The 15,000-nt window shown below is 44.9% G+C and overlaps 2 protein-coding genes across 7 annotated transcripts in view; one reads left to right on the top strand and one right to left on the bottom strand.

Moving 5' to 3' along the window:
* LOC125288587 (bone morphogenetic protein receptor type-1B-like) overlaps positions 1-10,155 on the top strand; it is a 75,240-nt gene extending 65,085 nt beyond the window's left edge. For all 6 annotated transcript variants that reach the window (XM_048235064.1, XM_048235060.1, XM_048235065.1 and 3 more), the window contains 9 exons: positions 285-387; positions 1,031-1,133; positions 3,495-3,591; positions 4,245-4,383; positions 5,574-5,766; positions 6,369-6,666; positions 7,155-7,330; positions 8,872-9,002; positions 9,425-10,155. In XM_048235064.1, coding sequence (XP_048091021.1) covers positions 285-387; positions 1,031-1,133; positions 3,495-3,591; positions 4,245-4,383; positions 5,574-5,766; positions 6,369-6,666; positions 7,155-7,330; positions 8,872-9,002; positions 9,425-9,550 — 1,366 coding nt within the window. In that variant the 3' untranslated portion in view covers positions 9,551-10,155. The remainder of the gene's footprint in view (positions 1-284; positions 388-1,030; positions 1,134-3,494; positions 3,592-4,244; positions 4,384-5,573; positions 5,767-6,368; positions 6,667-7,154; positions 7,331-8,871; positions 9,003-9,424) is intronic.
* Positions 10,156-11,515: 1,360 nt separating this feature from the next.
* The window catches only part of unc5cb (unc-5 netrin receptor Cb), a 193,591-nt gene continuing 190,106 nt past the window's right edge, over positions 11,516-15,000 (bottom strand). The window contains exon 20 of the mRNA XM_048234673.1: positions 11,516-13,833. Within this exon, the coding sequence (XP_048090630.1) occupies positions 13,674-13,833 (160 nt within the window). The 3' untranslated portion in view covers positions 11,516-13,673. The remainder of the gene's footprint in view (positions 13,834-15,000) is intronic.

The raw sequence follows: 15,000 nt of genomic DNA, 5'->3' as shown, positions 1-15,000 counted from the left end.
TTCAAATGAAAGGCACTCACAGACAGGAAATAACGTTGAAGAAATGAGAGCTAAACACTATAAACAGTGGGGTCATTTTGTTATGGACTGCTATTTTGGTCTGGACGGTCTGGATGTATGCAGAGGTAGATAGATAGATAGATAGATAGATAGATAGATAGATAGATAGATAGATAGATAGATATTTTATTGATCCCCAAGGGGAAATTCAAGGTAACAATACTAGTAAAGATAATTAAGATGAAGGTGGCACTGATGATGATGATGGCGTTGGTGCTTTTCAGGACTGATGGGTTCTGCTTCACCATGGTGGAGGAAGAGGATGGAGGCCAACCTGTTCATACATCAGGCTGCCTGGGCTTGGTGGGCTCTGAGTTCCAGTGCAGGGTGAGACACACGCACAAAGTAAAACAAAAGTTCTAAAGCTCCCAGTTTCCGCACACTGGTTCTAAAGCTCCCAGTTTCCGCACACTGGTTCTAAAGCTCCCAGTTTAATGGTGGGTGATACACAACGTTTCGACCACTCAGGTCTTCGTCAGGTCCTGAGTGGTCGAAACGTTGTGTGTTTTACTCAGTATTTCTAGTATCCAGCACCTGTAGAATCGGGATAGATGTGCGTACACCTCTACACTTTAGTGAAACACACACACACACACACACACACACACACACACACACACACACACACACACACACACACACATACAGACACACAAATACAGACACACACACACACACACACACACACACACACACACACACACCACACACACACACACACACACACACACACACACACACACACACACACACACACACAGAGACACACACACACAAAGTCTTCTGCTAATTCCGATACTGCACTAATGAAATGTACATTTTGCTTTGTCTCAGTAACACACACACACACACATACAGACGTACACACACCACACACACACACACACACACACACACACACACACACACACATACAGACGTACACACACACACACTCAGCTTACTTACTCCACCCACCTTCTTTTTTCAGGATACAGGGAATTCTCGTCTAAGGAGGATTCTGGAATGTTGCACAGATCAGGATTTCTGCAACAGAGACCTCCACCCTACACTACCTCCTCTTAACACATCTGGTAAGATATCTCTCACGCAACCAACCCACACACACACACACACACACACACACACACACACAAACACACACACAAACGCACACACACACACACACACACACACACACACACACACACACACACACACACACAGACAAAAGCACACACACACACACACACACACACACACACACACACACACACACACACACACACACTGGTGTATAACTCACAAGTGCACACACACACACACACACACACACACACACACATAGGCATGGGTAAAAGCCAGCATGGTCGGCCCTTGTTCTCATCCTTAGCCTGTCCCTAATGGCCAGTGGCAGTTTAAAGTGCACCTGACCGCAACCTAAAGACTCAGCAGAGACTCAACCCTGCCCTGCACCACCACACACTCCTGCTGCTGCTGCAAGTGCCCCCGTTGAGATGAGCACAGTTACTGCAGTGTGTGTATGTGTGTGTGTGTGTGTGTGTGCGTGTGTGTGTGTGTGTGTGTGTGTGTTTTGGGGGATGGGGGGGCAGGTGAAATGGAACCGTACGGCCTGCGCTTGTTCTCTCACTCACTCGTGAGGAGGACAGGCTTTCTATTCCCCAGGGGCCGCTTGGGTTTCCTGCCCAGGATATCTGTCTGTGTGTCACTCAGTGCCATGACCCTCACACACACACACACACACACACACACCACACACGCACACACGCACGCGCGCGTGCCCACACACACACACACACACACAGTGTCTCTTCCGCTCTCTCTCTCTCTCTCTCTCTCTCTCTCTCTCTCACACACACACACACACACACACACACACACACACACACACACACACACACACACACACACACACACACACATGCACACACTCCAGTCTGTCAGTCAGTCAGTCAGTCAGTCAATCAGTGGTCCCAACTCTGGGTTAAAGTTACACTCCAACAGGGAAATCAATTGGAGACAAGTTAATTAGTACAAAAGAGAGACACAACTTCAGTTCTCACTTATGTTGAAGTGATGTAGTGTGTGTGTGTGTGTGTGTGTGTGTGTGTGTGTGTGTGCCTAGTTGATGGACAGAGGGAAACCAGTCCAAGAGATTATGTCTGAAATTGGAAGATTGCATTAGATACAGTAGAGTGTGGGAGGCAGACAAAGAGAATATAACTGGGTCTTTGTCATGGTTCTTATCAGAAATAAACACAAAGACATGATTATGTAAGACCACACAAATAATATCAAACTAGTACAAGTACATAACAATACTAAAAGAATATAACCATGTTAATGCTTCCGAGATTTCTTGTATGGCTGTATGGACGGAACTGTGTGTATGTGTGTGTTTGTGTGTGTGTGTGATTGATTGCCTGTGTGTATGTCTTTGTCTTTGTTTTTGTAAATGCTTGCCGTGTGTGTGTGTGTGTGTGTGTGTGTGTGTGTGTGTGTGTGAGAGAGAGAGAGAGAGAGAGAGAGAGGCAGCTAGCTGACAGCGCTGCAGTGCGGCCGTAAGCTTAGAGTCCCTGAGTGCTCGCTGCGCGTGAGCCACAGAGCTTGACTGGTGTCGTCCGTCAGACACCTGATCGGGCCCCCACAGGAAGAGGATGTGATCGATCAGGACTAGTACCCCCCACCCCCTCCCACCCTCCACCCTCCACCCTCCGCTCCGACAGCGAAGGGGGGAGCCCGGAGACGGGGAGAGGTGAAAACCAAGCAGAGCGAGGGAGGAAAGGAGAGAGTGAAAAAGAAGGATGGCAGAAAAAGTGTCTGTCAGGGAATATGACCGTTTGAGGTGTTGATGTGAGGTTAGGATTGCGGGCTCTTTGGGAAAAGAGGTTTTGAGTGACTGCTCTGTTTTTTCTCTCATTCCTTCATTTTTATTCTGTCTTTCTATTCCTCATTTTCCATTTCCAACATTCTTTGTAGCGTTTTCTCTTTCTTTCTCTCCACACTATTTTCTTTTCTCCAACACTTTCCTCTTCTAACTAGCCAAAAGTCCTTGGCATTAAAAAAGGATGCTAAATGTACCGTACAACCAAAATGTAACAGTGTAATTGTGTAATTCTTCACAATGACATTTTAGGAACTAACATAATGTTATCTCACTCTCTCCCTCCCTCCCTCTGTTCCCCCCTTTCCTCTCTCCTCTCTATCCCTCCCTCTCTCTCCCTCCTCTCTCTCTCCCTCTTCCCCCCTTCTCTCTCTATTTCTCTCTCCCTCCCCCCATTCTCTCTCCCTTCCTCTTGATCCCTCTCTCTATTCCCCTATCTTTCCTTCTCTCCCTCTCTCTCTCTCTCCCTCTCTCTTTTTCTCTCTCTCCCTTCCTCCCTTTCTCTCTTTCTCTCTCTCCCTCCCTCTCTATCTCTCTCTCGTTCCTACAGGTTATGTGGACAGTAGTGTCCACTACATGGCCCTTCTCATCTCCATCACGGCCTGTTGCTTTGTCCTTGGCCTCATCTTGCTCATCTGTTACTGCAGGTCAGTTTGTCCCCCTTACTCCGTCCCCCTCCCAACTTACATAAGGCCAGCTTCGTTCCCAACCTGGCTCAGTCTGGCCCCCTAATCATCCCCCAGTGCAGTTGACTCATTCAGTCATGTCCTCACTCTGCACCTCTTACTGGTGAGTGGTGAGGGGTCTGGTGCATAATGGCTGCCGTGCTTGAGAAGCAATATATAAATGCATTGTTGCTGTTGTTGTTATGCTTTTGTTATGTTATTTATGTTGGTCAGTAATGCCAGGTCCGATCATCTACGGGTCTGATATTATGATATTTTTAAAAAATGTGATTGCTGTTTTGTAGTATGCCACATATACAATGCAAATGCATTTACAATTCTATTCAACCACAGAGTCTAGAATTTCCACCTAATCTACAATCTTTTATTTATCTACAAGCGTTTTTGTGGTCTTTCTAGTGTTTGTTTCGTTTCAGTTCTTTAGTTTGTCTTGTGTGCACAGGCCAAGAGATTGGCATTGATGGCATTACTAACTCTCATCTGGTTTCTGGTTTGTTCTTGATGTAAATCTGGAGAATGTGTAAACAGTATAACTACTTTGGCCTGGCCTCAGCTGTTTTTTGTGTGAACAGATTGGCACAGATATCGGTCTTAAGGTCGCTGTTGTGTTTTAGGTACAAACGTCAGGAGTCGCGACCACGCTACAGCATCGGTCTGGAGCAGGACGACACCTTCATCCCTCCTGGCGACTCTTTGAGGGAGCTGATCGAGCAGTCGCAGAGCTCGGGAAGTGGCTCTGGACTCCCCCTACTGGTAGGTGATCGGGCTGCATCTCCAGAAAAAAATCACTGTGTTGGGGGATTTCGTTGGAGTTCATGTTCCAGATCTATTCTACGTGCATCTCCAACACCAGCACCTCTGTTATTGCCACGCAATTCCAAAGGGTCTAGCAATGGTCACATTATATGTCTACAAGGAAAATGTTTGAAAGGCTAAAACTGCTTCTGCGGCTGTGAACCTACTAAAAAGTCTATCAAACTGACAACTAGTAAAGGAGGTACCAATAATACCAATACTATTCATTCATTTATTTATTTATATATAGAATAATGTCAGGAAATATTTATCGATCTATAGGAAGTATCTATCGATCTATATATGTTTTGTGTTTATATTTATTTATATGTATATTATTTACTTGCCAATCGAGCTGGTTTGATAGACAGGCATATATTACCAGATGCAGAGAGTCAGTCAGCTGTGTTTCTAAAGTTGACTTTCTTATCTTCTCTGTGAGCAGATTTTATTAAGATAATGACGCTAAAAATAGATGTATTCCCCCTCCATGCTGAAAGCACTCCTGTAACTTCACAACTTGAAGTGCTAGGGACACACAGTCTTGTGCAATATTAATAGATTTGTTCCAGCTCTACAATATAGCTTTGCCCAATCTTAAAGTAGAAATCCAGAGAGTTTTCAAATAAATCTCCGTTTTCTCAAGGTCACCGAGTACTGTCGGTAGGCCTACGGAAAAAAAAAACCCTAGAAAACAATTGGTCTTACCCAGCTGGAGTTGCTACAGCTCCAGCACTACACTCTGGGGCATGTGTTCATGGGAGCTCACGGACATGTCATTGTCATTATTGGAATTGCCATGTTTCCACAACATAGAGTTCTGGTAGGAACAGCTGATCAGGACAACAGGACAAAATGTTTTGTGTAAATTACTTGTTGCAGTGACTTGTAGAAGTGTCCCTCCTCACCCATGTGCGTGTGTGTGCGTGTGTGTGGGTATGTGTGTGTGTGTGTGTGTGTGTGCGTGTGTGTGTGTGCGTGCGTGCGTGCGTGCATGTGTGTGTGTGTGTGTGTGTGTGTGTGTGTGTGTGTGTGTGTGTGCGCGTGCGTGCGTGCGTGTGTGTGTGTGTGCGTGCGTGCGTGTGTGTGTGTGTGTGCGTGCGTGTGTGTGTGCGTGTGTGTGTGCGTGCGTGTGGCTGTTCATGCAGGTCCAGCGCACCATTGCCAAGCAGATCCAGATGGTGAAGCAGATCGGTAAGGGCCGCTATGGCGAGGTGTGGATGGGCCGCTGGAGGGGAGAGCGCGTGGCCGTCAAAGTCTTCTTCACCACTGAGGAGGCCAGCTGGTTCCGAGAGACCGAGATCTACCAGACGGTGCTGATGAGGCACGAGAACATACTGGGTGAGATTTAGTCAGCAAAACACCAACAGACACACACACACACACACACACACACACACACACACACACACACACACACACACACATACACATAGTGTACACACACACACACACACACACACACACACACACAGAGACAAACATACCCACACACAAACTTACTCACTCGCACATGCAAGCATGCACACACACATAAGCACACATACCTACTCACACCCACACTGTTCTCTGTTTTATTATGGGGATCAACAAGTTCCAGTCAGTTTCACATACTAACTAACCATCACAAGGGAATCATATGGAACTTAAAAGAACTCCTGAAAAGACCAAACGTTTTGGAAATGAACTTATTTGCCGTCTACCCCAGAGTCAGATAGGACAGGAGGATGCATACCTTTCTCTTCTATGTGTGCAGTAACCCAGTCCGACACTGTTAGCCTAGCTTAGCATAATTCAGTAGAAGTGGGCTACACAAGTTAGCCCATAGTTTCCTTTTAGCCAAAGGCTTGCTACAGGCTAACTGATGTAACATGGATAGAGGTCAGTTTGGGTCCAGCAGCATCATCATCAGCTTACATCATCCCTCATCCTCTCCTGTCCAGGTTTCATCGCCGCGGACATCAAGGGCACGGGCTCGTGGACGCAGCTCTACCTGATCACCGACTACCACGAGAACGGCTCCCTCTACGACTACCTGAAGTCCACAACGCTGGACACCAAGGCCCTGCTGCGGCTGGCCTACTCGTCCGTGTCGGGCTTGTGCCACCTGCACACCGAGATCTTCGGCACGCAGGGCAAGCCGGCTATCGCCCACCGTGACCTCAAGAGCAAAAACATCCTGGTCAAGAAGAATGGCACCTGCTGCATCGCTGACCTGGGGCTAGCAGTCAAGTTCATCAGGTGAGAAGAGAGAGAGAGAGAGAGAGAGAGAGAGAGAGACAGAGAGACAGAGAGACAGAGGGACAGAGATAGTGAAAATCAGCTAAAGAGAGGCTTGTTTGGCATATCATATTCCATGTATTCTGAATGAATATGCAACATATCATGCTGTTAAAGCTCCCTTGAATTAAATTGAATTGAGCTGAATTAAATTAAACCATATTGAAATAAATTGAATATAATTGAATTAAGAGAGGTAAAGAGAGGACAAATACAGGGAGTCTGAAGGACAAGTGGCAGATGGCCCCTGTAGAGATGGAGAGATAGGAACGTGTGGAAACCTGTACTGTTATGGCTATGCATGCGGTCACCCTGTTGTTTGGAAACTGGACTGGTCCCTGAAAAAGAAACCAGATGGTGGTGTGTGACCTGTTCCATGTAAATGATGTACACGGCATTACGTGAGAGACGCAATAGGACTCATTAATCATTCTCCTCCATACCTACAGCGACACGAATGAGGTGGACATCCCACCCAACACGCGGGTCGGCACCAAGCGCTACATGGCCCCGGAGGTCCTGGACGAGAGTCTTAACCGCAACCACTTCCAGTCCTACATCATGGCCGACATGTACAGCTTCGGACTCATCCTCTGGGAGATGGTGCGGAGATGTGTGTCAGGGGGTAAGAGGAACACACGCACGCACGTGCACACAAACACACACTTTACACACACACACACACACACGCACACACACGCACACACACACACACACACACACACACACACACACACACACACAGAGAGAGACTTGCACATGGAATACACCCATGCTGAGGTACTCATATTCACAGGTACACATAAAGATTTTCAGACTAACCCCAGCCATGAATGTTACGACAAATTAATTAGTGGCTTCAGTCATTTTTCTCTGTAGCATACAGTAAGGTCTGTAGATTGAGATGATTAATCACCTAATTAAAAATATATTGAACATAAAAATCAAAACGTTATGTTGCTAGGGGCTGACTTTGTCCTCAGTAACCTAAACTAAAAAGCTCATTCAGCCACCCTTAGATGACTCATGAGATTCATTAACGAGGAAATCATAAATTCATCTGGACTGAGACTTTCTTTCAAATGAGTTCAGTCACCATGAATAAGTGGATTGATTTTTTTTTTTTACATGCGTGTAATAACTGACGTCAGGCATTAAATGTCATGCCAATTCCTGAGGTTAGTTTGATTTTAAATAGCAAAGGTAAATAGTCAGAAACCATTGTGACTCATGCATACGTGTCACGGCTAATTTCACAAAGCTCTGGTGTGTCATCATGGCTGGCACTGCAGTACAATATTTGGAGAGCTTTTTCGCCCTTTGTTTTTACACTTTGTGTATTGCTCAGTGAAACACACTCTTGGATTATGACGGTCGTCACAGCAGGTAGAAAATCTCAAGCAGTATCCGCACACTAGTTTCCCTTTTACTTCTTTATTTAGAGTAACACCAGAAGTTACGGTTCGAGCTCCACGTTCTTCATCAGACCGCACCTGTTTTTGGATGTGCGCACGTTACGTTTTTGGATTACGTCACAGTAGGTAGCTAAAACACTGAAAATAGACATCGGTCATCAGTGTTAGGTGTCTTGAGTGGTGGATATGCAAACACTCACTGTTAACTGAGTTAGCAACTGTTCAGTTTCAGTTTGTGCAAACAAGATCACATTATTCTAAATCAGCATTTCTTTCCCTTTATAAGTTGTGTGGTAGTTTGTCTTAACTGTCTGGAACAACGATCAATTCTCTATTGATCCTGTCTGGAACAATAATCCAATTCCTGCATTGTCCTCATTATTATTCTCTAAGCTGACCGTGTGCTGTGAAAAAGGAGGAAATCCAAGGCACTCTTTGAATCCAAAAATGTATGAAAAGCCTTTGTTTTACTTGGCTATGTCACATTAAAAAAAACATAAACTGGGCAGCAACCCATGCGTAGCGGCATGCGTAGGCCTTCTTCAGGGTTTTTTTTTTTTAATGTGACATAGCCATGTAAAATAAAGGCTTTTCATACATTTTTGGATCCAAAGAGTGCCTTGGATTTCCTCCTTTTTCAAATGACCTTTTGTACTCCCTACACCAAAGAGCACCTTTCATTTTTTCTGCAATTCCTGAGCACTTTGGACTTTTCCTCATCTCATGACTGTGTGCTGTGTTTGTCCTGCAGGTATCGTGGAGGAGTACCAGCTGCCCTACCATGACCTGGTGCCGGGTGACCCGTCTTATGAGGACATGAGGCAGGTGGTGTGCATCAAGAGACAGAGACCCTCGTTTGCCAACCGCTGGAGCAGCGACGAGGTACAGCCAGCAACCAACAGATACAGTACACTGACATCCCAAACACACACACACACACACAAATACACACACAAACAAATATACACAAATACACACACACACACACACACACACACACACACACACACACACACACACACACACACACACACACTCACCTTCGCAGGTGTGCTTGTTTGGTCATTACTTTGTGTGAGTTGTGTAAAACGTGTTAAATAGTCTTAAAGAGAAAAAAGCAATTGACTGAGCTAACCATGAATGGGATGCCATTTTATTTAACTTGATGTGTGTGTGTGTGTGTGTGTGTGTGTGTGTGTGTGTGTGTGTGTGTGTGTGTGTGTGCATGTGTGCATGTGTGTGTGTGTGTGTGTGTGTTCTGCTTTGTCGTTGCGTTGCTGACTGCGCTCCTCCCTGTCCCCCAGTGTCTGAGGCAGATGGGCAAGCTGATGATGGAGAGCTGGGCCCATAACCCTGCCTCCCGCCTCACCGCCCTCCGGGTCAAGAAGACGCTGGCCAAGATGTCCGAGTCACAAGACATCAAGCTTTGAGACTGGACGTGGGTGGACGCCTGGGGGGACAGTTCGGGGAGATTAGTTGGATCCCTCAAAGAGGGCTGAAGGGTAACCTCTGACCTCTGAACTACGCCCCTGAATCTGAGTCTCCTAACTCCTGGCGCTGTAGTGTTCTGCGTCCGGAGCGGAAGAGGCCGGAGGAGATGGACGAGCCTGGGAAGACGGTGACGCAGCAGCCCCCTGCTTTCTGTGAAAGCTCCCAAGACTGAATGGACCCCATTTAAGGTGTGTGACTGTGGCAGGACTGCGCCCTCTAGTGGCGCGGAAGACTCCCTCCCTCCAATACGTCCACAAAGCCAAACTGCAGAGACATATGAAGGAGGAGAAGAGGCAGCTCTTGTACAGTAGTCATGGAAAGCCATATATTTGTTCGAATGGGCATTGTTCCGTCCATATTCCGTCCACCCTATGCTGGGATGGTGGACATTAGAGCCATTAGAGTCTGTTTGTGAGACACAGCAGATGAAGTATTTCACGCAGTGTGGGGAAAACACCACTGCATCTACGTAAGCTTTGGACTCCATATGCTAAATGGTACAACCACAGTATACAGGACTGGGGAACTCAACAAGTTCCCAAGATGTAAAAAGTATCATGATGGCATCAGGTCTGTTTATTTAAATTATGACTTCAGAGAAGCATGGAATGAGAGGTCCTAATATAGAAATGAATTGCGTAAGTGCTGTCACCGCCAAGAGATCTGACATTGCGTCCGCATAGCATTTTTAGTTGCCACTTCCTGCAGCATCAGTATTACCCAGTATTACCCAGAATGCACTAGCACTCTGGGCATCACCTGGCACTCAGGCAGACTGCCCCCTCGAGCGGATCTGACCCAGCTTTGTGCCAGATCCGAGCCGATTCCGGCCTACAGTCAGCAGCTCTTTGGGTGGTATGACTTAGGAATGAATATCCTTGCATCCATCCACATGAATATAAATATCAGTCTGACGTACGTGGACATCAATGGATTCATAAGGAAGCTACCAAGAGTTTTCTTGTGTGAAGCTTTTGTTGTTTGCTGTACAGGATGTTTTGCCAATCTATCCAGTTTGGCCTGTGCCTTATTTATCACTTTAGTCAATGTATGTTTAATTATGTCTATGTAACATATGGCTGTACAGAACGGTGATGCTTCAGAAGGTTCTATTGTGTGCGTCAGGGTCCCAAATAAAAGATGTTGACCTCAATGTAGTGTTTTGCTTTCAAGGCTCATATGTGACTCCTACTTTGGCCAGTCAAATATTGCTTGTGTTTCCATTGGAGGAGTAGAATCTCCTTAAAAGACTAATGTATCTCATCAAAATAATAAAGTTGGGTTATGGGAATCCTCCTAAGGTGCAATGAGTTTGCAACTTCACATTGGAAGAAGAATTTCAGTTCATCCAGGGAAATACTAGAGTGACCACAGACAGTGCAGTTACCAAACTCATCAGTGAGTAAATGTACAATACAGTTTTTGTGCTGTTTGAGGTCTGGATACATGAGATTCCAATCCCAATACCTTGGCCTGTTTTATAGTTAGCAAGGGTAACTGGAGTTGTGTGACTTTGCAATATAGCTACAGTAAGAGGTCATTATTAGAGGTCAGTCAGAGTAAATCAGTGGTTACCGAGGTCATAAATGGCATTATAATGAAATGAGAAAGTCTTTCAGAATGATAATAATAGATTGTGTGAGCTAATGGATTGCAGGACAGTGAGATGGACACTCATTACTGTAGGGTATGGGCAATTCATTTAGAGCTTTGTTATCTCCAACATAATCATTGAAAAGGAGAATGGAAGATACTCACTACATTTTCCACATTCACATTGCCAGAACCTTAGCCTACTAGTTATTTTAAATATTAATATCCCCCGTTATGTTTTATTTTTTTATTTCCAGAGAGTCCACAACGTCCTATGGTTCTAAGGTCAATAAAAACAACACACCCCTCAGTTCAGTGTTGCATATAAATATAATTTATTACCAGTTTAAAAATTCTTTCTTACATTTTGTACAGAAACTTCACAAAGAGAAAAAAAAATGCAAGCTGTTGCAAGGAACATCATGAACGTGCCATAAAATAATTGGTAACATCCCCACCATAAATATAACGTTCACAATCAAGAGCTGTGACACCTATAGAATGCCACTGCTAGCACTCTGATGCATGTACATTTCAGAATATAAATGATGGTAGGTTTGCATAGACAGCTTTTAGAAACGTGTACAAGAGAAAAAAGGAACCAAAAAAGGAAAAATACAAATATTTTTTTTTTACCAGTCTAGTCACAAACTTGTTTCATCCTGTGAAAAAAAGGCTGAAACTTTCAATTATCCACTGCATTCTATCATCAGTTTCTTTCTGCTAACTTGTATGCTCCCGGGCCTAGTTTTCTCTCTCTATTGGATCAGAGAAGTCTCTAAGAGGAGGAGGTGAGGTTCATAATCCCGATAACACCTCCACAAATCCAACACAGCAGGTTTATAAAACGTTCTTTTACACTTTGTCCAGCTCTAGCACACAAATCTCTATACACACCTAAATCATCCTTTTTGCGTTTGTGTTTTTGAACAAAGATGTCCAGTTGTTTCAAAAAGCATCAACAACAGCAACAGAGAAATTATCACTGAATTACAATCAAACACAGTTGATATTGTCATCATCTTCATATGATTATTATCAACAAGACAAACAAATATGGATGGTGTTGAAACAGTGTCAAAAGGAACCAATGGTGGAATTGGTTCAAAATGTGGCTGCAAAAAACTGGTCATGTTGAACTCACGGCACAGCACAGAAATCAAGCCTTTCGTGTCACCTCCATTTTAATTGGTGACCGAGAAAATTCACTGCTTCTGCTGGTATCTTGCAACTCAGACAGGACAAACACACTTGCAAAGAACAGATTTTGGTAGTTACTTCTGTTGCTAAATCGCAGCTATAATTACTGATCACCATGAAACCAAAACACAAGGAAAGAATGGTCATACTCATTACACCGCTGTACAATTGATGATGTACTGGCTTATTTACAGGCTGCACACTCCCAATTTGTTGCCTACAGTACGGTGGCAGAGCCTTGCTGTTGCTGAGGATATCCACTAGGTGGCACTATGAAGCAATGAATAAAAATGTGTCCAAGGAATTGTGATTTTAAAAATTAAAAAAAAAAAAAACACCTACACAAACAGCCAAGAAAGAAAACAAAAAATCAAGAAGACATGTGTAAATTAGGCTAATATATGAAGCCACACAAAAATCAAACCATGGGAGAGATACATGTGTATAAATAAAGGCAATATTAAATATATATTCATATAAAATCAGGACTGGAGTACTTTCAGGTTATTCCAAAGTAAATGTGATGTACAGTAGGGGAGGAGAAACCATAAGCACTGCATCAGGCACGTGGCAGGAGATGGCACAAGCTGGCACTTGGGTGCCCACTGTAGCACCCGTTTCCCATCTTCCCACTTTCCTGTGCCAGCTCTAGTGGGTGCCACCATCCCCTGATTCTGCCCACGTGTTGAAGCCCCGCCCTGCCCTGCACCCTCGCCTGTCAATCATTTGCCTACGCTTCCTGTAAAGGTGGAGTAGGAGGTCCAATAAATGGACAGCAGAGACATGCGTTTCCTAGGAAACTGTATTGGGAAATAGAAAACTGTACCAGGAATCGTACAGACAGGGCTATTTTTTCTCTTCTAGTTTAGTCATTACTTTCTCCCCTCTTATTCCATTTCCCCACCACCACTATTCAAGTCCATTTGTTTTACATATGTATGGATCAAAGCAATCTATTCTCCTGCGCTGAGATTTCTATCCTGCACAATTTTCGTCTAGAGTTTTATCTCAACATTTTCAGGATGGGAGTTTTGTTAATGCTTGTTCAGGGCTCTGTCTTAGTTTGTGTGTGTGTGTGTGTGTGTGTGTGTGTGTGTGTGTGTGTGTGTGTGTGTGTGTGTGTGTGTGTGTGTGTGAGTGGAAGTGTGTGTGTGTGTGTGTGTGTGTGTGTGTGTGTGTGTGTGTGTGTGTGTATGCATCCTGTCAGCTGTCCAACTTCCCTGCAATGGAACGGTTTTCTGCTAGAAGCCCCCGCGCGGTCGACGGGGGTCAGTGCTCCATGGTCATGGACCCGATGTTCTCCACGCGGCCCATCTCCTCCAGCACGGCGGCCAGGCGGTTCAGGTTGCCGTCGGGGAAGTGCTGCGCCTCCCACAGGTCCAGGATCACCCCCGTCGGACTGGACTTGGTGGCAAAGTAGTTCAGGTACCTGTCGGAGCAGGCGGATGGCAGAGAGAGGTTCCATTTAGATTTCTACTTGGTCAGTATAGGGGCACACACACACAGAACTCCCACACCCACAGCACAGCAGGGACTAGGTGCCTCCCTGCACTACAGAAAAGTGAAGATGAAGATGATGATGAGGAAGATGAGGAGGATATTTTAATTTTATTGTTTTATTTTTAATGCATCAATGACAGCTCCATTGGCTAAATACTAAATAGAGAACTACTATATATTAAGACTCCACACATAGGCACATATAATGTACATGTGATCTTGTTTTGAGTTCTGTATATTTAGACTCAATACATTGGCACATATAATGTACATGTGGCCAAGTTTTGACTTCTGTGGTTCATTTCAAGATTGGGTGATGCACAAAGGAGTTAACTTTAGCCTGATTTTATTAAATCCCACAACCAAGTATCTCAGGTTTGAGGGACCTGATTCTGAAACAGAGTTGTTTCACATCTGGCCCACATGTGGCCCTGGTCTGGCCCTTCCCCCGTGGAGTTGCCCTAGATTAGCTCCAGGGCTGTTCCAGAGTCAGTGGATAGCTGAATGCTGCTGCACTCATATGACTTGACTGTGTTATAAAAATCAAAGCCTTCATATTCCACCGTAATCCTTTGTGTTATAGTAAGGACAGACCTGCGTGTGCGGCATTACACAGCAGCTCTATGGAGAAGAACTCGTTTAGCAGACAAATCCCCTCAAGGTGATTTACAACAAAGGGGAGATCAGATTTATAGACATAAACTCCCTGGGAACGGGTCTCCTGACCTTGGCTTGGCTAATCAGTTGAGCTATACTGTAGGTGTTCTCGAATGGAGAAAAAGAAAAAACATGAAAAAAAAGAAGAAAAAAAACGTTTTTTTTTTTAAATTAGAGCTTTAAAAAATGCCATCTCCGCTCTTCCGTTTCAAGTCTCAACTGTGTGGCGTTGAGAGTGAGAGAGGGGTTTGAGAGGGTGGAGGTGGTGGTGGTGGGGGGGGTGAAGGGTAATCCCCCCCACCCCTACCCCAACCCCACCCCTCAACCCTGCAGCAGCCGATAAGCCGCCTCCCGCTGAGATGTGAACTCAATAACTGAAAACACACTTTGCACTTCTCACATAAGCTGTCATATAGGGAGCAAAGAGACGCTTGTGTAG

The sequence above is a fragment of the Alosa alosa genome, chromosome 23 (genome assembly GCF_017589495.1).
Source record: "Alosa alosa isolate M-15738 ecotype Scorff River chromosome 23, AALO_Geno_1.1, whole genome shotgun sequence".
Lineage (NCBI taxonomy): Eukaryota > Metazoa > Chordata > Actinopteri > Clupeiformes > Clupeidae > Alosa > Alosa alosa.
Note: the sequence above shows the minus strand (reverse complement) of the source record. Positions and strands in the feature narration are given on the sequence as shown.